The 23,783-nt window shown below is 39.3% G+C and overlaps 1 protein-coding gene across 3 annotated transcripts in view; it reads left to right on the forward strand.

Annotated features, from left to right (window-relative positions):
• Positions 1–23,783, forward strand: part of LOC126252839 (uncharacterized) — a 111,486-nt gene that overhangs the window by 56,484 nt on the left and 31,219 nt on the right. For 2 of the 3 annotated variants that reach the window (XM_049953789.1, XM_049953796.1), the window contains 2 exons: positions 9,725–11,059; positions 16,568–16,690. In XM_049953789.1, the coding sequence (XP_049809746.1) occupies positions 9,725–11,059; positions 16,568–16,690 (1,458 nt within the window). Of the gene's footprint in view, positions 1–8,959; positions 9,298–9,724; positions 11,060–16,567; positions 16,691–23,783 lie in introns of those variants that run through there. The other variant, XM_049953804.1, reaches the window with a different exon arrangement.

Genomic DNA, 23,783 nt, shown 5'->3' on the forward strand with positions numbered 1-23,783 from the left:
TGTTAAACCCGTCACTCCGTTGTGCCTGGTAGCACTGCTTCTGTTCTGTTTCTTCACAGTTAAAATACTTCACATTTGGTGCCAACACATGTCGTTGATACCTACACGTGTCAATCTACCAATTTCATCCTATCCCAGTGCTAACCTACCCACAGCAAGGAGACCTTCAGGCTCCCCCATGCACACTCTTTCCTGCCAAACACCTCAGGAAAACACTTGAGTGCTTGTTGCTCAGCCTCCTGCAGTACCACTTCATTCACTTTGTCAGTCTGTGACAGTTCATAGGTGTGAACATTCAACTTCCTAATGCCATCTGTGAAATTCTCTACTGCCTCATTATACCATCTGGACATAACACGCAACTGCTGCTGAAAAATCAGCACATTATTCTGCTTCCTCTACTGTTGTTCCAACCCATGGCTCAGTTCATGAAAAGTCTCTGTGTTGTGTAATGCTTCTTTGAACAGCTTTGCTTCCCCTGTCAAACATAATCTTACAATCTGTAATATTTGCTTATAATAATCTTCTTGGGTCTACTGCCAGATCATGAAGTCATCTTGACACAATATTTCCGTGGTCCACCTGCCCATTATCTTCAGGTAAGTACGCTGTTGTATGAGCTTCCCGGCACTGCTGATCTGACTAATCCCCTAAGTTGGACAAAAACTTGATCATTTACAGATGCTACCACATTCTGAGCTGTCCTATCAGAGAAGAGAGAAACAAGTTTAGCTGCCCCCCCCCCCCCCCCCTCCCCCACAATAGAGCCTGAGATCTCAACAATTCTATTTCTTGATCTTTCTCTGCTTACCCATTATTTACAACACTGTTAGTCACTTGCAACTGAGCTACCTGATCCACTAACAATTGCAAAGCCTCCTCATTGGTGACATCTCATGTTCTGACATTGCCTCTGCCTCACTTTACCCATTTTCACAACTTAGAAAAACAAAGAGAAATAATAAAACTAATATAGATAGAACAGGTAGATGTAGAGTACTCTATCAGCCTGCTTCTTCTGACTAATCATGTGCCACCTGTACACTCTATACTGTTTCATTTTGTACCAAAATGATTATGTGTAAAGTAATTGACTGCTATTGATTCAGCACAGGGACAGAGTGCCCAAGTAAATTACTCTAGTACAATACACAGTCACCAACCATTCATTCCAGAATTTCACGTAAACTATGATAAGTCAGCCAGCTCCTCCGGTCTTGTAAAGGTAACCATCTTATAATTACATCCTCTGAACTTTGACCCCATGACTATCACTAAACAAGAGCAAAAATAGTCTTACTCTCCCTAATAACAATTCTGTGGGCTGTGGCTTGGATAATGCACTGCAGGAATGGTGGCCCTCTGCTGTCAATTGCAGCAACATCCGGCCTCTAGATGCCCCTCTATAATGTTGGAGGGATGCGTACAGAGACGAGGGGGTCTGTCGCCAATAACTGTTAACAAGTTACAAAGAACTTTTATTGTTTAATACATGCTGTAGTGAGGCAGGCAAGCCTCTCATCATTGACGTGCTGGCTGGGGCTGATGAATGAGCAGCAGCTTCTGATTGGCTGCCTGGTGCTGCTGAGCAGGCATCTCAAGCTAGTGAGACCAGCAGCTTTGGTAGGCCACAGCCATTCACGTCAACTGTGCATAATGTTGTATTGCAATGGCATCTACTTGGGAGATGGCACCCTCAGCTCCGCACATGGCCATGGTGACACCTTGTGGAGTCTGCGTGTGCAAGCTACAACTTGCTATTCTCAGACATAAGTCAGCCGGCAGCTGGCTCTGTGACACCAAGTCCCACTACGGAGGCGGAAGGCACAGATGACAGGTCGCCACAGCAGTGACACAACATCCTGTGAAGGACGTAGTGCAGACAACAGTCACAGCCTGGGTTATATAGCACCAGTATCCATTTTTTTCACTAAAATCTGGCACTTAGTCATGTTGCCACAACACCAGACATGCCCTCATGTTGTGACACCCCGACATTTGCTGCACAGTTACCGTTTACTGCTGAGTTCGGCTATACTTGCTGCGCAATCCAGTGGTTTGACCTCACATTTCCACACTGGCAGCCAACAACCCATAGTTGTTGACACAACACGCTATGGTACTTGCATGCTAGTTCTTCTCAGTTTTGTTAAAGACTAATAATGTTTTGTTCAGAGACTGGGTTACAGCGGTACACTTAGTTGTAAAAAGTGTTTAAACTCCTTGCATGACCAAAATTCTTCAAATGTGATCAGTAACCGTGTTAATACAAGGGAGCAAAACTTTCCTGTTGACACCCATTGTTCCTCATTAGTCCTGGAATTCTCTCTTCTGGATGTCACACTCACTCCACCTTCTAATTGGAGTAACAATTTTTCTTAAAAATGTTCCATCAGTAACTGAGTCCCTTCTTGTAAATAAAGCATCTTTTTTGTCTTCAGTGATGGCTAGATTCCTTAATGAAGTATCAGTCTGTGTGCGTTGCTCCACTGTAAACCAAAAATGCTAGGGTAAAGCAACGAACATAACAGCAAACATAATTATATCCAAGATTTGCAATACATGGACTAACATAGCTGTGTTTGCAGCATTACACAATCTTATCCTTCAGTACAATAAGTGGTGCTATACTTCAGACGTGCCAACTCTCCCGATTTTCTCGGGAGACTCCCGACTTTTCCTTCTTCCTCCCGATCGCTCGACAGTGAAGACCGATCTCCCGATTGTCAGAGCAGTTTCAATACTTTCCTTACTATTTGAAAATCCTACGCCTTCGATATATGGCTGCTACTTGTCTATGTTAACTTGGTAGATTGGTGCGGTGGCTGTCGGGAGCGGCAGTAGGCGTAGCTCGCGCTTCGTATCTAGAAGGAAGTACGGAACTTATCGTTGGCAGCGTTCGGAGACTAATGAATATCTTTCAACTAGTGCCAATTTCCTCCGCTTCTGGTAGCACCAGCACAATCTTAAAGTTATCGTGGACAAGGAGTAGTCGATAGTTGTTCCAAGCGAAGTGATTAGCATTGTTGTGTCTAAAAGTCAGTGTTGCCAAGTTAGGGTATTTCCCCCTAAATTTAGGGGGAATTAAGCTGCCTAGGGGGAAGTTAGAGAAATAAATGTTTCAGGGGGAAAAATATTTAGGGTTACTACCTTTTAGTATCTCCAGGGTTCTTCCATGTATACAACCTTCTTCCATGATTCTTGAACCAAGTGTTAGCTATGATTAAGTTGTGCTCTGTGCAAAATTCTACCAGACAGCTTCGTCTTTCATTTCTTATGCCCAATCCATATTCACCTACTACGTTTCCTTCTCTTCCTTTTTCTACTGTCGAATTCCAGTCACCCATGACTATTAAATTTTCATCTACCTGAATAATTTCTTTTATCTCATCATACATTTCATCAATTTCTTCATCATCTGCAGAGCTAGTTGGCATATAAACTTGTACTACTGTAGTAGGCATGGGCTTCGTGTCTTTCTTGGCCACAATAATGCGTTCACTATGCTGTTTGTAGTAGCTTACCCGCACTCCTATTTTTTTATTCATTATTAAACCTACTCCTGCGTTACCCCTATTTGATTTTGTATTTATAACCCTGTATTCACCTGACCAAAAGTCTTGTTCCTCCTGCCACCGAACTTCACTGATTCCCACTATATCTAACTTTAACCTATCCATTTCCCTTTTTAAATTTTCTAACCTACCTGCCCGATTAAGGGATCTGACAGTCCACACTCCGATCCGTAGAACGCCAGTTTTCTTTCTCTTGATCAAGAGAAAAAAGATGGGTATATAACATAATTCTGTATGAAAATTTATCTCAATAATTTGTTGTAGTAATGTCTTTAAAATTACGATGATCTGAATACTAGTCATATTCTATTACATGACAACATTTTTGACATTAGTCATCAAGGGTGAATATCACATTAGCATATTTCTTCTAGCACAGGCATGTGTAAGTGTGTGCTGGTAATTCTAGATCATGTCCTCAATTGTGTCAGGCGATGAGATTTCACATAGACATCGAATGAGTTATGGATAACCTCATGTAAACATTGTAGTTGATAACAAAAGCACAAACATTAAATATCTCTATTGTTGGTATATATACTTTAAACGTATTCTAGTTGAAATACTATATCTGTGGCTATAGATATTGGAGCTATTTCTGGATGTATTAAAATTAAACTACATATGATACCAATAGATGTACATATAGAGCTTTTGACTGGTTATAGGTTGTACTATTGTATGTGATTTTGTACAAAGAAAAATTTGGTAAATAAATTTAAGAATTTGTATAAAATGTTTTTTTTTCTTTTAATTTCCTATAATGATATGAAAAGGTTTATGCATAAATTATGTTTTATGAGTGTTTCACATCATTTTACAGTCCTTTTTTTTTTTTTTTTTTTTTTTTTTAAAAAAAACTGTAGAATACTGAGTTGGCTTGTATGTTATGCTAATAATTAAGCGTGTGTAATTATATGGAATAGTAGATCCATGCCTTAATCTAATGTTACATGATAATATTGATTTGTACCACCACTGTGCCAGATGATGTACTTACATATCACTAAGAATTTTTCTGCTGTGATCCATCAGTTGTAAGGTGGTGATGAATTTGAGCACTTGTAATTGGAACCATAACATGTGTGAAAATGGCTGTTATTTTAAAACTGACATGCCAACTTCTAGTATAGATCATGATACCAGCACCACTTATTGTTCTGAAGGATAAGATTACAATGATGTAAATATAGGTATGTTGTTATTCCATGTTTTGCAAATCTTGGTATAATTGTAAGCTATTACATTAGTTACTGTATCCTAGCATTTTCGGTCCCATCTTTTACAAATCAGAAGATGGCAACAGAGAACTGTCGAAACCAGTAATCTATATGAATAAACAATGTAGCAATCTTGGCAGTTGAAAATTTATTCAGTGTTCATAATACTGCAGATTGCCTCCAGACTGGTTATGTATGATTGCAAGATTGCATTTATAGTGAAATCTACCTCTACATCTCCATAATCACTACAGAATATTCTTTACTAAAGAACCTAAGTCAAAGGTGTCATCACTGAGCCCAATTCATGGCTTATTAATACTACTTGGTATTGTAGTTTTAGGTGTAGCTACATCTACATCAATACTCTGCAGTCCACCTTAAGTCAGCAAAATATTCTTTCATTTGGAGGAGAAAGTTGGTTATTGAAATTTCATGAGAAGATGTCGCCACAACGATAAGTGGTTTTGTTTTAATGATGTCCACCCAAAATCCTGTATCATGTCCGCAACATTCTCTCTGCTATTTCACAATAATACAAAATGTTCGGCCCTTCTTTGAACTTTTTTGATGTATTCTGTTAACCTATCTGCTAAGGATTGCACACCACACAGCAGTACTCCAAAAGACGATGCACAAACATACTGTAGGCAGTCTCTTTAGTAGATCAGTTGCATCTTCTAAGTGTTCTGTCAATAAAATGCAGTCTTTGGTTCACCTTCGCCACAACATTTTCTACGTGTTCTTTCCAATTTAAGTTGTTCATAATTGTAATTCCTAGGTATTTAGTTGAATTTACGGCCTTTAGATTTGATTGATTTATTGTGTAACCGAAGTTTAATGGATTCCTTTTAGCAGTAGTGTGGATGACCTCACACTTTTCATTATTTAGGATCAATTGTCAACTGTCATGCCATACAGATCTCTTATCTCAATCATTTTGCAATTCATTTTGATCTTCTGATGACTTCACTAGACAATAAATGACAGCATCATCTGCAAACAGCCTAAGACAACTGCTCAGATTGTCTCCAAAATTAACAGCAGGAAGCCTGTAACGTTACCTTGGGGGACATCAGAAATCAGTTCTGTTAGGGATACTGGTCTGTAATTTTGCGAGTCCATTCTTTTGCCCTTGTTATATGCAGGACTTATTTGCAGTTTTTTCCAGTCTCTTGGGAATTTGCACTGGGCGAGAGATTTGCGATAAATGCAAACAAAGTTAGGGTCAGTGCCATAGAATACTCATCGGAAAACCGAATTGGGATTACATCTGGACCTGGTGACGAGCTTGTTTTCAAGTTCTTCAGTTGTTTCTCTACATCATGGATGGTTATTACTGTGTTGTCCATAAGCTGAGTCGTTCAGTGGTGAAACTATGGTTTGTTTGTACAATTCTTTTGAGTGAACGACTTCTTGAATGTGAAATTTAGAACTTCAGCTTTCATTTTGCTACCTTCAACTGCCACAACAGACTGGTCAACAAATGACTTTATGGCAGCCGTGGACCCACTTAGTGATTTTACGTAAGACCAGAATTTTCTTGGGTTCTTTGCAAGATCTTTTGACAGTGGTAGTGCTTGTATGCTTTGCTCATTGATCTCTTCACAGGCACACAAACCTCTACTAACCTTTGCTTGTTGTAATTTGTGTTCTCTTTTGAACCGAGAGTGCAACAGCCTCTGCTTCTTCAGCATTTTCCAAATCTCGTTATTAAACCATGATGGATCTTTTCCATCCTTAATCCATTTAGTAGACACACAGTTCTCCAGACCACAATCTACAGTCTGCTTAAATTTTGCCCATAATTTCACTACATCCATCATACTGGAACTAAGTGATGATAGTTCACTGTCTAAGGAGGTGCTAACAACTGCTTATCTGCTCTTTCTAACACAAACACTCTCCTAGTCGTTTTAATTGATTTATTAACTTTTGTAACCATAGTTGCTATAATGACATGATCGCCAATCCCTGTTTCTATACTGACATTGATAGGATCTGGCCTGTTTCTAGCCTTGTGAATCCTTATAAAGTGCATGGCAAGTGGTACTTTTCCTTCCATTTATTATTTTGTAGAGAAGCCACAGTTTCCTCATAATTCAGAGCCTATTGTTTGCTTCATCTACAACTGAGCACCTCTGATAATTCCCATTCACATTCCTACTCCTGCGTTTTTCTGAAGTTTTACAGACATCAGTTGTGACTCATTAATCCTGAAAAGTCCTGTGAGTATATTTTGCTACAGTTACTCAAAGTGTCATGTATTATATTTTTGGTAGCCAAATATGTTCCATGGAACAGTTTCGTATGTGTATTTTTCTGTTTCTTACCAACTGTGCTGATGACAATGTTTCAAAAAGTGTTTTCAGTATTATTTATATACCAAGAGGCAACTCTTGTCATCATTAATTATTCTAACAGTTACATTCTTTTCCTTTTTCCTTCAACATTTGCACAGTTCCTCTACACTTTAGTTATTTAAATCATATTATTCTAGTGTGTCTGAAGAAAGGGTGACATCCTCCTTCTTGGAATTACTGGGTGTCTAAAGTTTTGTACTTTTTTGTAGTGTTTTGTATATTTGTAAACATTTTTCTTACAACTGCATCAGGGTCAATGGTACAGTCTCTGTAAGCATTTTCAAAAAGGTCTGACCTGTTTGTTTGCCAACTAACTGAAGATATGTACATCATGAGTGAGGTTACAAGCTCTCTATTCTTTGTAATTTTTAGAGATATCCTGTACAGCAATTTTTCTGTTAGTTTTGTCATGTTGCCACTTTCCAATCAGTTGGTGAAGTCAGTATCTGAGTGAGAATCATACACACTAGTAGAGAGAATGAAATTTTCACTCTGCAGGGGTGTGTGTGCTTATATGAAACTTCTTATCAGATTAAAACTGTGTGTCGGACGGAGACTTTCGCGGGCAAGTGTTCTACCGACTGAGCTACCCAAGCATGACTCACGAGCCATCCTCACAGTTTTACTTCTGCCAGTATCTTGTTTGTGCCTGTACTTCATAGAAGCTCTCCTGCAAACCTTTCAAAACTAGCACTCCTGGAAGAAAGGAGTGCTAGTCTTGCAAGGTTCGCAGGAGAGCTTCTGTGAAGTTTGGAAGGTAGGAGACGAGATACTGGTGGAAATAAAGCTGTGAAGATGGGTCGTGAGTCATGCTTGGGTAGCTCAGTCAGTAGAGCATTTGCCTGCAAAAGGCAAAGGTCCCGAGTTCGAGTTTTAATATGGCAGGAAGTTTCATACATATTAGTAAACTTTAAGTTTTCTCATAGGTATACAGTTACTTACAGGGCGATTCTGGTGACCTAAAAAATATCATACCGTATATTTGAGTCTGCCCTTATTGGTTAATCGAACCCAAGCTATTCCATGTCCAGATTCAAGTACTCTCTTTGTTGATTTAAGTTCCTTGTCTGCTGGTATGAATACACTGCATTTGAACTTGTGGAGTCTCTCTCTTTGGTAAACGCTTCATCATATTACACAAATCACCTTTTTTTCAGAAGGGTCCCCCTTTTTTTTGTAATCATATTTTGGAACATAGCATGCAAGATTATTTTGCACCTATTTCCAGAAAAAATTATGTAGTTGTCTTATTGAGATCAGGAATTACTGTCTGTTGGATGTATAGATAATCTTATTAATCTTATGAAAGTTACTTTTTGAAACAGGATTGGCAGATTAATTGTTAATATGCCCTAACCTTTTCCTTTGTCTTTTATCTTCTAGTCATGGTTGTTATTCAGTATGAGATAATGCATCAGTGGTGATTTTATTTCAATCTTAGCAGCTGATAATGTTAAGTGCCATGTGAGTATTGTATTTCATGCCCAATACATACAAAGTTAGTCATTATCAAGATAGGATGTTGTGGGATTTATTGTGTTTATGCTTTGGTCATTGTTTTCATTCTTTGGTAGCAAGTGAAAATTTTGGGTATTCGTGGCTATACAGAATCTTGTGGAATATGTCACCCTTGAGCTAAAGCTCAACATGCGATGTTGCAGTTAATAAGCTACATATGTGTACTTTACTTTATGCATCACTGCCTCAGAATATATAATCTTTTTTCATATTTATTTTCATTATTATCCCTTTGAAAACTGAGACTTCTATATTGATAGTTCACAGTAAGTGTAATACAAGAGATGGCAAAAAATAGAGTTTGCTGGCCAAGATTCAAACTGTGATAAGATATTTGTACATGGACATTGCAGGAGCCTTGTAAGAAAACTTTAACAGCAGTATCAATAAGGAGCAGAGAGCAGATAGAAACAGAAACAAAAAGGTAAAGCCAGATAACAGATTTGAGGATTGAAGATAAGGAGGTAACAGTTATGAAACATGCGTTGTTTGTGCCTCATAGAACAGTCGAGAAATGGCAGGGAGAAAAGGACAACTTGACCAGTAGTTACGAGGAATGAACATAGAACTGGGTGGTAAAAACAGCAACTGATATAAGAAGAGTTTCCTGAGACTGAAAAGGTCAGCGTAAGTTAGTTTAGGTGGTGTTATAAAAGTCCATTTGTGGTGTATCTGATTGCGTGGAAGATGGTTCAGTATAATTTAAATCATATTTGCAGTTTTATATATTTTTGTGTGTAATTTATCATTAATTTTATGTAGCTATGTACGCTGTCTGGTGCTATCTTAGTCTGTTGAGTGAACATCAATAAAAAATGGATATCCAGTAATTCGAAGTCATGTAGAATTTATTTTGTGCATTTCAAACACAGTACGTTCCTAACAGTAGAAAGTATTTACTAATTTACTTCATCTGAAATACATAAATTCCATTGCTTCAGCCCAACCATTTTTTTCTTTGTAGCAAAAAATTATTATACACTTGTTCTTTACAGAAAAATCTTCTTGGTTGTTTTTAATTAAGTTAACTTTATTATTCTGTTTACAGGTGTCTGAAGAACAGGCAAATGAATTGGAACTGCCTGCTTCACAAATTGAGGAAGACAAATCTTCATCTCAAGCCAGTTCAAAAGCAGGCAGTGTGTCTTCCACAGACAGTGTAGAGATGGTTGATACATCTGATCAGAGTGTACCCAATGTTAGTGTGGAAGGAACAACAAGCATAACAAATGAAGAAGGAAAATCACAGGATTCTCCAGAAAATAAAGAAAGTTCACCTGCTACCTTAAAGCATGACCATCTCAGGGACAAAAAACGAAATATAAACCCATTTTTTGTTGATAAGGAATCATATCGCGATAGTTTTAAAAGAAAACGGGGAAAAGACTATTTGAGATTTCCTTTTGATTTATTAGCTCAAGGACTGGACTATGATACTTTCGCAGTGGAGTTCAGAAAGTATAGCATTAGTTACGCAAAGAAGCTTGAAAAGGCCCGAAATAAAAAGCTAAATTGTGTAGAGTGGGGGAAACCAATTGTTGGCCCCACTTTCACTTTGCCGCCAAGAACCCGCAAAGATTCAGTCTGTAACACAGAAACTCGTGCTAATCAGAGGTACAATTTGAGAGGCAGGCAAAATAAAATTGAGAGGGATTATTTGGAATTCCTTGATGACGACAACTCGAATGAATCGCTAAGCTCTCCAGGAGGTAAAGGCAACAATGACATGTCCCAAACAGATGACATAATTTTGAATAATGAAGTAAAGGATAACTCCAAGAAAGACCAGCAGTCACGCAGGGATTCCCCACCATTAGTCATTGTAGAGGAAATCAACAGTGCTAAAAAGTTGTATTTGCAAGAAAACTTAAATCAATCCATGACTCATAGTTCAGATAAATCTTCAAAAAAAGTGAATGTAAGTACGCCTTCACAAGCTAGTGAAGCAAGCTCACCCACCATTCCAACAAAAAGGCTTTCTTTGCGGCGGGCAAATGCATCTATAAATTCAAATGATAAAAATGAAACGTGTGAAGGTAGTTCACCTGTAGTTATCGTGGAGGACACTGATAAGAAGGAGTTACTTCAGTGTGAAAATTTGAAGAGTCCAGTGTCTCATAGAACTATCTCATCTTCAGCAAGTACTCCAGACAAAGAACACTACAGTCTGCCAAATTCTCCTACTTCTTCGCCAGTTGTTTCATTGAAGAGATTGCCATCGAGGACAGATCCGTCTAGAGTAGTAGTGTGTGACAATGACAGAAAGACAAGGGCTGTAGACAGAACTGAGAGTCCACCTGTTCCTGATCAGAACGTAACAAAAAGACGGCGACTTGATTTTCAGTTGGCTGATGACAGCGTAGTAGAAGTTGAAGAAGATAGGGTAAGTCAGTGCTTTTCTTCCCTACTGTAAATATAGGATACTAGTGATCCATGATAAGTCAGCTATGCCAAGTATCATTTCTTTTCTTCTTCTTATTCTTCTATGAGATATGCGTTCATGTGCAGTTGAAGTATGGGAGGCAACTCTCTCTCTCTCTCTCTCTCTCTCTCTCTCTCTCTCTCTCTCTCTCTCTCTCTCTCTCTCTCTCTGTGTGTGTGTGTGTGTGGGGGGGGGGGGGGGGGGGGGGGAGAGAACTCGTGCACATTTCTTTTACTTCACTGTAGCCTGTGGCAAAACATACTGCTGAGCACAGCAGGTTTGACCACTTTAAAAGCTGTGCCACTTGGTTTCATCCCACCCACCTCTCCCTACAAATGCAATCTTTTGTGGATTATATAGATGGGAATTGCCCATACAAAACATCCTGCAACCCTCCAGTCCTGGGCCTCCATGATCCCAAGTTCCAACACCAACTTCAAATCCCCCCCCCCCCCCCATTCCACCCCCATACCTATGCCACTACCCTTCCATTTCTTCCATTTTCCACTCACACTCTTTTTCTCCTCTCCTTTTCCTTCTTCCTGTGCTCTATCTACCCCTACCACAATCAACTTCTCAACTTCATTGTATATCACTCCTTCCCTTTGCACACACCAGCGCAAGCTTGCTGGTACTGCACCTCTATTCTGTCCCTAAGCTGCATCCCTGCCATCCATCAGCACTTTACAGTTCACCTCACACCTCGCCACACGCCACACCTCACTTCACGTCACGTCAGTGTGGTGATTTATTGTCTTGTATCTTATGAACCTTTTAAACTGTGCAAGTAGTAAGTTGTACCAATGAATGGATAAGATGCTAGTAGAAGGCCAAAATTTTTTTGGTAGGTCTGTCAATGAGCCTTTGAAAGTTGTCAACTTGCATTCCTACAGTCCTTCCTGCTGCTCAGTTAATTGTTTGGATGTCAAGTCAATGGAGTTCTGTCTGACTTTTTTCAAAGAAGTTTTAAGTGCTATTAGTAGTACAATTATCATGATAGAGAGTGCAGTTCAGTATTTCATATTTATGAATGTGTTTCTTTTCCCAACCCTGCATGGGGAACATCTCCATTACAGCTCATGTTTTGGTGGTTGGATTAGTAGGGTGAAAAAATTGGTCCCAAATGTTAATGTCTTAATTTTAACATACTTGAACTGATTATGATGATGGCAGTTTTATAAACTTGGTGAAGGTCCTGTGTCTCATATTCGATACAAAGGAGTTTTAATAATCACATCCAAGTGAAACTAAAGACTAGGTCTCTGAAAGTGCCAGGACAGTTGTGAGTTGTGGAGTGACAGGCTGGTGAGCTCAGTGACACGCTGCTGGTTGAGAGAAGTATTTTATTCATCTTCAAATACACATCATGTCATTAGTACTCCCCTCCCCTCCCCTCCCTCCCGATGCCACATGCCCTTGACTTCCTCAGCCAGTTGGATGTATTTTCCAATTTTTTGTCCTGTTTTCTTCTGTATATTTGTTGTATTGGGTATGGATATTTCGATTAGTTGTGTTAATTTCTTCTTTTTATTGGTGAGTATGATGTGAGGTTTGCTAAGTGGTGTTGTTTTATCTGTTACAATGGTTCTGTTCCAGTATAATTTGTATTCATCATTCTCCAGTACATTTTGTGATGCATACTTGTATGTGGGAACGTGTTGTTTTATTAGTTTATGTTGTATGGCAAGTTGTTGATGTATTATTTTTGCTACATTGTTGTGTCTTCTGGGGTATTCTGTATTTGCTAGTATTGTACATCCGCTTGTGATGTGATCTACTGTTTCTGTTTGTTGTTTGCAAAGTCTGCATGTATCTGTTGTGGTATTGGGATCTTTAATAATATGCTTGCTGTAACATTTGGTGTTTATTGTTTGATCCTGTATTGCAATCATTTATCCTTCTGTCTCACTGTATATATTGCCTTTTCTTAGCCATGTGTTGGATGCGTCTTGATCTATGTGTGGCTGTGTTAGATGAATACGGGTGCTTGCCATGTAGTGTTTTCTTTTTCCAATTTACTTTCTTCGTATCTGTTGATGTTATGTGATCTAAAGGGTTGTAGAAGTGGTTATGAAATTGCAGTGGTGTAGCCGATGTATTTATATGAGTGATTGCTTTGTGTATTTTGCTAGTTTCTGCTCATTCTCTAAAGAATTTTCTTAAATTGTCTACCTGTCCATAATGTAGGTTTTTTATGTCGATAAATCCCCTTCCTCCTTCCTTTCTGCTTAATGTGAATCTTTCTGTTGCTGAATGTATGTGATGTATTCTATATTTGTGGCATTGTGATCATGTAAGTGTATTGAGTGCTTCTAGGTCTGTGTTACTCCATTTCACTACTCCAAATGAGTAGGTCAATATTGGTGTAGCATAAGTATTTATAGCTTTTGTCTTGTTTCTTGCTGTCAATTCTGTTTTCAGTATTTTTGTTAGTCTTTGTCTGTATTTTTCTTTTAGTTCAACTTTAATATTTGTATTATCTATTCCTATTTTTTGTCTGTATCCTAGATATTTATAGGCATCTGTTTTTTCCATCGCTTCTATGCAGTCGCTGTTGTTATCCAATATGTAATCTTCCTGTTTAGTGTGTTTTCCCCTTGACTATGCTATTTTTCTTACATTTGTCTGTTCCAAAAGCCATATTTATATCATTGCTGAATACTTCTGTTATCTTTAGTAATTGGTTGAGTTGTTGATATGTTGCTGCCAGTAGTTTTAGATCATCCATGTATAGCAAATGTGTGATTTTGTGTGGGTATGTTACAGTAACATTGTATCCATAATTTGTATTATTTAGCATGTTGGATAGTGGGTTCAGAGCAAGGCAGAACCAGAAAGGACTTAATGAGTCTCCTTGGTATATTCCACGCTTAATCTGTATTGGCTGTGATGTGATATTATTTGACTTTGTTTGGATATTAAGTGTGGTTTTCCAATTTTTCATTACTATGTTTAGGAACTGTATCAATTTAGGATCTTTCCAATATTTGTAGTAACCATGAGGGGGGTACACTATCAAAAGCTTTTCGGTAATCAATGTATGCGTAGTGTAGCGACCTTTGTTTAGTTTTAGCTTGATATGTCACCTCTGCATCTATTATCAGTTGCTCTTTACATCCTCGTGCTCCTTTGCAACAGACTTTTTGTTCTTCATTTATAATTTTGTTCTGTGTTGTGTGCGTCATTAATTTCTGTGTAATGACTGAAGTTAATATTTTGTATATTGTTGGTAGGCATGTTATGGGGCAATATTTAGCTGGGTTCGCTGTGTCTGCTTGATCTTTAGGTTTCAGATAAGTTATTCCTTGTGTAAGTGTATCAGGGAATGTGTATGGGTCTGCAATGTAACTGTTAAATAATTTATAACAGAGGGAAACATTCCACGTGGAAAAAATATATCTAAAAAGAAAGATGATGAGACTTACCAAACAAAAGCGCTGGCAGGTCGATAGACACACAAACAAACACAAATATACACACAAAATTCAAGCTTTCGCAACAAACTGTTGCCTCATCAGGAAAGAGGGAAGGAGAGGGAAAGACGAAAGGATGTGGGTTTTAAGGGAGAGGGTAAGGAGTCATTCCAATCCCGGGAGCGGAAAGACTTACCTTAGGGGGAAAAAAGGACAGGTATACACTCGCACACACACACACATATCCATCCACACATACAGACACAAGCAGACATATTTAAAGACCGGTCTGCTTGTGTCTGTATGTGTGGATGGATATGTGTGTGTGTGCGAGTGTATACCTGTCCTTTTTTCCCCCTAAGGTAAGTCTTTCCGCTCCCGGGATTGGAATGACTCCTTACCCTCTCCCTTAAAACCCACATCCTTTCGTCTTTCCCTCTCCTTCCCTCTTTCCTGATGAGGCAACAGTTTGTTGCGAAAGCTTGAATTTTGTGTGTATATTTGTGTTTGTTTGTGTGTCTATCGACCTGCCAGCGCTTTTGTTTGGTAAGTCTCATCATCTTTCTTTTTAGATATATGTTAAATAATTTAGTTAGATGTGAATGTGTTGAGGTGAACTTCTTTAGCCAGAAATTTGCTATGTTATCTTTTCCAGGGGCTTTCCAATTGTGCGTAGAATTAATTGCTTGGGTGACTTCATGTTGCAAAATTATCACTTCAGGCATTTGTGGTATCATCTTGTATGTGTCTGTTTCTGCTTGTATCCGCCGTGCATGCCTGTTATGTTGTACCGGGTTTGACCATATGTTGCTCCAGAAGTGTCCCATGTCTGTTATGTTTGGTGGATTGTCTATTTTAATGTGTGTGTTATCTACTGTCTGGTAAAATTTCTTTTGGTTTGTGTTGAATGTTTGGTTTTGTTTCCTTCTATTTTCACTTTTTTTGTATCTTCTAAGTCGTTTGGCCAATGCTTGTAATTTCTGCTTCTTTTCATCTAATTGCTCTATCACTTCTTGTTGTGAGATTTTACCTAACCTTTTTCGTTTTTTGTCTGACATTTCATTTCTTATAAATTGTGTTAGCTGTCCGATGTCTTTTTTCAGTTTTTCTATTCTGATCTGTAGCCTGTGTTGCCATGCTGGTTTTATGGGTTTCTTCTGTGTGTTGGTTGGTTCTGATCTCTGCCTAGTGTGTATATTTAGTGTAGTGAGTGCTCCTATATAAACCAGTAGTTGTAACTCTTCCATAGTTGTGTTTTCATTTATTTTGTTGTGTATGATTGTGTTGATAGTTTTTATTATTGTTTCGACTTGTGAGTTATTTGGCGGTCTATGCACGAATAGTGTAATGTCTGTATTGGTGTCTTTGTATTCTATATATGTCAGCTGAAATTTTTCTTTTATATCTAACATGTGTGTCACTTCGTGTTCTATTTGTGCTTGTTCTGGTGGCTGTCTTAAGATTTCGTTTTCCTCTGATTGTTTAATTGATGTGTGTTGTTCTTTGTTTGTTTTCTCTGGGATGTTTGAGTCCATTACTGTATTTTCTTCCTCTTCTGATTGCACATTATTTTGTTCCAGTATTTGTTGTACTTGTTGTTTGATGTTTACTAATTCTGACTGGGGTATCCTGTTATTTTTGATTATTATACGGATCTGATCAGCTAGTCGTTGTTCTGTTAAAAATTTTAATTCTAGGTATCTGGTAATAAATGTTGTGTATACTTGTGATCTGTATCCAGTTGTGTTGGTTCCTAGGTTTGTTGCTTGGTAATAGCAGAAGATGTGATGTCGATTAACTTCATCTGACCATCTCATCCTCTGTCTTTGTTTTCCTTCTAGGGTGGTTGCAGGAAGCATATCCTGCAAAACACCTCTATTTGCATTTAAATCATTTTCCAGTTGGCTAGCAGTGTCGTTACCATTGTGGTCGGGCATAGGGTTCAAGCGTCGTCCCTGACCTTGACGGCGCTTGCCTGAGGCTTCTTTATTATTATTATTATTATTATTATACTTATTAATTTCTACAAATTTATTAATAACTGTTTTTTTTTCAGCTTTCTAATGCTTCTCGAAGTCCAGCACCATGCCCTCCAGCCATTAAGAATGTGGAAGACAATGAAAGTCCAAAAATATCGTGTCCAATATGCAACCAGTTGTTTAGTAGTGATATCATACAGGTATTTTTTTGTTTTGGTTTACACTTGTTGGTCACAGTTGGAATAATGAACTTAACTATGCAATTTAATTCCACTGAATGATAATTTTAGAATAAAATTGTTGTAAATAGCATAAACATACATGATTTTACTCTCTTGGTGTACCATGGATACTGACAAGTAAACATACATATTTGTAACATGATAAAAAAATTGCACAACACTTAAGAGATTACTTGTGTGTAATAGAAATGGGTTCAAATCCCTGTCAGGCCCTCCTACCACAAGTTTTCCATATGTTCCCTAAAACTCAGTAGGCAGTTATTAAGATGCTACTTTCAAAAGTGTCTCTGTCGGTTGTCATTCTCTTACCTTTCTGATGGTCTTCTGTGTGTCTCACTGCCCTGGTGTAAATGGGACATTAATCACCTCTCTCATGTGTGTGTGTGTAAAATAACAAATATGCAAAGCCATCTTATTAATTTTGTACTGAAACGTTACCAAGTCTCTTTAACATTTCCCTTTCCTAAGAATAATGAAAGGCTTTTAACTAGTGCACCAATTATACTGTCTATTAGCATAAGACTTAGTTCTTGTTACAGATCATTCAGCTTTGGCTTCACAAGCAACTGTTCAGAACGATCTTTCATTTTCATCTGATTCAGCACTCAGTTACTGGGGAATTTTGTGCGAGTATTTGGAAGATGAAGGGGAATAGAATGAAGAAAACTGGGGTACTAAGATATTCAAATGGACATTGGAGAAAGCAGTTCAGAACTGCAGGAAAAGAAACCATTGGTCTGTGACAGTCTACTATCTGAGGCACTGAAAGTCTTAGGTTGAAATGCAATTTCCAGACTGGCTGAGGTAGTGAAAGATATACTTTAGATCATTGTAGTGTCATTACCTAAAAAGTGCAGTGTGCAATGCAAAAGAATGCAAAGACTGAAGGACAGACAGTTTTATCAGCCATGTTACACAGGCTGGAACAAGAGTCATACTAAGGATAACTGAAAGGGAAACAGATTAAAATGTGGGGAAGACCAGTTCGGTCACAAAACAGTATAAGGAACAAGAGATGCTATTGATTATCCGAAGATGACTGGAGTGAACAAGGTAATGTATATTCATTTTTAATCAGCTGGGAGAAGGCATTCAATAGTCAACTAGAGTATATGACTGAAGATTTTAAAAGATGTTGGACTAGACTGGAATGATAAAATATTAATAAAGAGTAACAATAAGAGGAGGGATTGTGGAGACAGGAGAGATGACCATTGGTAGGGGTGTAAGGCAAGGATGATCACTGTTACTGAAGCTATTCAGTGCATATGGAGAAGTGTTGGTGTGTAGTATCATAGAGGACACAGGTATTATAACCGAAGGAGAAAGGGTAAAGGCTATAAAACAAAAATATGAAAAGGAAAGTTGATACCATATAGAGGAGATGCTGAGTTGCAGTTGTTGTTGTTGTTATTGTTGTTGTGGTCTTCAGTCCTGAGACTGGTTTGATGCAGCTCTCCATGCTACTCTATCCTGTGCAAGCTTCTTCATCTCCCAGTACCTACTGCAACCTACATCCTTCTGAATCTGCTTAGTGTACTGATCTCTTGGTCTCCCTCTACGATTTTTACCCTCCACGCTGCCCTCCAATACTAAATTGGTGATCCCTTGATGCCTCAGAACATGTCCTACCAACCGATCCCTTCTTCTGGTCAAGTTGTGCCACAAACTTCTCTTCTCCCCAATCCTATTCAATACTTCCTCATTAGTTATGTGATCTACCCATCTAATCTTCAGCATTCTTCTGTAGCACCACATTTCGAAAGCTTCTATTCTCTTCTTGTCCAAACTATTTACCATCCATGTTTCACTTCCATACATGGCTACACTCCATACAAATACTTTCAGAAATGACTTCCTGACACTTAAGTCTATACTAGATGTTATCAAATTTCTCTTCTTCAGAAATGCTTTCCTTGCCATTGCCAGTCTACATTTTATATCCTCTCTACTTCGACCATCATCAGTTATTTTGCTCCCCAAATAGCAAAACTCCTTTACTACTTTAAGCTTCTCATTTCCTAATCTAATTTCCTCAGCATCACCCGACTTAATTGGACTACATTCCATTATCCATGTTTTGCTTTTGTTGATGTTCATCTTATATCCTCCTTTCAAGACACTGTCCATTCCGTTCAACTGCTCTTCCCAAGTCCTTTGCTGTCTCTGACAGAATTACAATGTCATCGGCAAACTTCAAAGTTTTTATTTCTTCTCCATGGATTTTAATACCTACTCCAAATTTTTCTTTTGTTTCCTTTACTGCTTGCTCAATATACAGATTGAATAACATCGGGGAGAGGCTACAACCCTGTCTTACTCCCTTCCCAACCGCTGCTTCTCTTTCATGTCCCTCGACTCTTATAACTGCCACCTGGTTTCTGTACAAATTGTAAATAGCCTTTCGCTCCCTGTATTTTACCCCTGCCACCTTTAGAATTTGAAAGAGAGTATTCCAGTCAACATTGTCAAAAGCTTTCTCTAAGTCTACGAATGCTAGAAACGTAGGTTTGCCTTTCCTTAATCTTTCTTCTAAGGTAAGTCGTAAGGTCAGTATTGCCTCACGTGTTCCAATATTTCTACGGAATCCAAACTGATCTTCCCCGAGGCCGGCTTCTACTAGTTTTTCCATTCGTCTGTAAAGAATTCGTGTTAGTATTTTGCAGCTGTGGCTTATTAAACTGATTGTCCGGTAATTTTCACATCTGTCAACACCTGCTTTCTTTGGGATTGGAATTATTATATTCTTCTTGAAGTCTGAGGGTATTTCACCTGTCTCATACATCTTGCTCACCAGATGGTAGAGTTTTGTCAGGACTGGCTCTCCCAAGGCCGTCAGTAGTTCCAATGGAATGTTGTCTACTCCGGGGGCCTTGTTTCGACTCAGGTCTTTCAGTGCTCTGTCAAACTCTTCACGCAGTATCGTTATCTCCCATTTCATCTTCATCTACATCCTCTTCCATTTCCATAATATTGTTGCAGTTAGGCACTACAAAAGGACTGTCACAAATAAGCTTTCAGCCAACAAAACCTTTGTTGAAAGTGGATCTCACACACACACACACACACACACACACACACACGCGCGCGCACGCGCAAACGTAACTCCCGCACACATAACTGCACTCTCTGGCAGCTGAAGCCACACTGCGAGCAGCGTCATCAGCAGTGCATGATAGGAGTGGCAACTGGGTGGGAGTAAGGAGGAGGATGGGGTGGGGAGGTGGAGGGATAGTTGGGTAGGGGTGGGGGACAGTGAAGTATTACTGGAGAGCATGCAGGGACGAGGTGGAGAGAGGGTAGGGCAGCTAGGTGCAGTCAGGATGTTAGACAGAGGTGGGGGAGACGGGGTGGGGGGGTAGTGGAAAAGGAGAGAAGTAAAAACACTGGGTGCGATGGTGGAATGAGGGCTGTGTAGTGCTGGAGTGTGAATATGGATGGGTGAGGATAATGACTAATGAAGTCATGACTTAGTCATTGTCCTCAGCCGTCCAGCCCCTCCCTGTTCCCATTCCAGCACTACACACCCCTCATTCCACTGTCACACCAGTGTTTTTACTTCTCTCCTTTTCTGTTACACTCCCACCCCTCTCCTGCACATCTCTCCCCTGCCTTCCTGACTACATCTACACCTAGCTGCCCTACCCACTCTCCACCTCACCTCTGCGTGGTCCCCAGCAGCAGTTCACTGTCTCCCACTCCTAATGTACTACACCTCCCCCTCCCTGCCCCAGCCTCCTCCTTACCCCCACCCAGTTGCCACACCCATCGTGCACTGCTGCTGATGCTGCTCACATTGTGGCTTCAGCCGCCATAGTGGGCAGTTATGCGTGTGAGAGCTGCGTGGGCGTATGCACGCGCGTGCACCTGTGTGTGTGTGTGTGTGTGTGTGTGTGTGTGTGTGTGTGTGTGTTTTGTATATTTTTGACAAAGGCCCTGTTGGCCAAAAGCTTATTTGTGACAGTCTTTTTGTTGTGCCTATCTACGACTCGGTGTCTCCACTATATGGTGGGTAGCAACTTTCCTTTTCACATTATTGTTAGATTCCATCCTGGATTTCCCATTGTATAAAGACTATAAAATACGCAGATGATGTAGCGGTACTGGTAGAATCAGAAGAGGAGGGCGTGCGTAACAGGTCTATGTGAAATCAAGTTATTGTTGGATGTTTTTTCTAGTCACACAATTCCGCTGTGACAGTTTTAGATTCATTCAAAAAAGTGTATGCTCAGTAGTGCAGAAATACCCAGACCATGCAGTATTAATTGGAGCGATTGGGACATATATGGATTCATTGCAGAAGGTACTGACAGATCGTCTTGCAAAGTACTTTTGAACACAGTTTTCAAAAAACTGTCTTGAGCAGCTGGTTTGACGGCCCACACGCAAAGGCAATGTTTAGACCTTGTAGCTACAAATAGCATGACCTTATCAGTGGTGTCAGTGTAAGAACAGGGATTAGTGATCATGATATCAGTCTTTGTATAGAGGTACATAAATGATCTGATGGAGAGGGTTAGCAACAATTGGTGGTTTTTTTTGCTGATGATGCTGTGGTGTAAGGGAAGGTGTCATATTGAATGACTGTTGGAGGATACAAGATGACTTAAATGAAATGTATAGTTGACATGATGAAAATGTAAGTTAATGCAGATGAGAAGGAAAAACAATCCCATAATGTTCGAATACAGCGTTAGTAGTGTCCTGCTGGACACAATCATGTCGATTAAGTATGTAGGCAAAACTTTGCAAAGGGATATGAAACGGAACGAGCATGTAAGGATTGTAGTAGGGAGGGTGAATGGGAGAATTGTAGGAAAGTGTGGTTCATCTGTAAAGCAAACCACTTATAGAACACTACTGTGACCCTTTGTTGAGTACTACTTGAGCGTTTGGAATATCCACCAGGTTGGGAAAAAGTAGTAGTAGTAGTAGTATGGTATTGTGCCTTACGGCAGGTCTTGTCGTGGGTTAGACTGGAATAAAGGATGACATCAAAACAGTTCAGTGGGAAGCTGCTAGATATGTTACCATTAGGTTCTGTCGATATGCAGGCATTATGGAGATGGTTGCTGAACGGAAATCACAGTCCTGGAGGGAGAATGACATTTTTTTCTTGAAAACTATTGAGAAAATTTCAGCATTTCATGTTGACTACAGAACTATTCTACCACTGCCAACATACGTTTTAGGTAAAGACCACAAAGATATGGGGCATATAGGAGATCTGTTCAAAAAATTCCGAAACATTCGTAATTTTGTGTCAATGGTGTGCTCGAGTGAAATGCAGTTGGCACACCCGTACATGGCTGTATTTAATGTGTAACTGCTGAAGGTGTCATTGTTGTATGTCTGTTAGTTATTGTTCAGTGCTGTATTAAGTAGTTGTTTCGCACAGTTTGCAAACTTTGAGATCGCAGAGTCAGAGGAGCAAAACATCTGCATTAAATTTTGTGTGGAATTCAAGAAAACCTGTACAGATGCACACCAAATGATGCAGAAAGCTTACGGTGATGAATGCGTAAGCTGAACTTGGTGTTACGAATGGTTTACACAGTTTAAAAATGGCTGGATGCTTATGTCAGGAAGTCAGTGAAAGTGTGTATGCCAATCAAAGACTGACTGTCAGAGAGGATGCAGAAGAATGTAACATTTCAGTTGGATCATATCCTGAAATTCTGACACAGCATCTTGGAATGCATTGTGTTGCCGCCAAGTTCGTCCCACGGCTCATGAGTCAGGCCCAGATCACCTAGCACCCTTTGAAGAGCTTTTGGATCTCGCAAATGAGAATGAGGCCCTCCTTAAGAGGATCATTACTGGTGATGGTATGTGGGTCTACCGTTATGATGTTGAGACCTAGGTTCAATTTCACGATGGGTTGGGAAAGGTTCTTCATGACCAAAGAAAGCTCATCAGGTCTGGTCAAATGTCAAAGCCATGCTGATAGTTTTCTTTGAGTTTGAAGGATTAGTTCATCGTGAATTTATGCCAAAGGGACTAACTGTTAATTGACGGTACTATCGAAATGTGTTGCAACGCCTGCGAGAAAATGTGAGTAGAAAACAGCCTGAAATGTGGCGAGGCACACGATAACACACCTGCACATTCATCCCTGTTGGTGCATGATTATGGCACAAAAAACAAATTCAGTGTGCTACCTCATCTGTACTCTCCAGACCTGGCCCATATGTACTTTTTTATTTCCGAAGTTGAAAATACCATTGAAAGGATGATGCTTGGCATGATAGATCAGATAAAAGAAAATTCGCAGATGGCGCTTCATGTGATCCACCAAGAAGCATACCAAGACTGCTTCCAGAAGTGGAAATGGCATTGGGAGTGGTGTATCAATTGTGGAGGAGAGTATTATGAAGGAGACCATGTGCATTAAGTAAAAGTTAAGCGTTGAAAATATTTTGTGGATAAAGTTCCAGAATTTTTTTGTACAGACCTCGTAGACAGTCTTTTTTCCCTCACTCTGTCTGTAAGTGGAACAAGAAAAGAAATCACTAATAGCAGTACAATGTAACCCCCCCCCCCTCCCCGGCTTGCACCATATGGTGGCTTGCAGAGTATGCATGTTTGTAAGTACAACAGGTGCTGAAGAGTATTGCTAGAAGGGGTTGAGGAGTATGGAATGAAGATAAATATAGAAAAGACAAAAGTGATGAGAATAAGCAAGAAAGAAGTGCCTATTAATATATTCTTTTATGGAAAAAACGGAAAAAAGATAGAACACATGAAATCCTTTCTGTATTACTGAAGTTTGTTATACGGGAAATGGAAACTGTACAGAAGAATAAAGACATGGATGGTGAAGAGCATATGAAAAGGTAAAGCAACTATTATCAGCTGGAAGTCAAATGGCACTGAGAAAAAGATTTGCTAAGTGTTATGTCTGAAGTATAGTGATGATAAGCGATGAATCATGGACAAAAAAAAAGAAAGAAGAAAGATATTTAGATAGTTTCGAAATGTGGGTGCGGAGGATCTGATTTGGGAATGAAGAAGTAACGAAGAAAATAGGGGAAGAAAGAAGATTATTGGA

This window comes from Schistocerca nitens, chromosome 1, assembly GCF_023898315.1.
Source record: "Schistocerca nitens isolate TAMUIC-IGC-003100 chromosome 1, iqSchNite1.1, whole genome shotgun sequence".
Taxonomy (NCBI): domain Eukaryota; kingdom Metazoa; phylum Arthropoda; class Insecta; order Orthoptera; family Acrididae; genus Schistocerca; species Schistocerca nitens.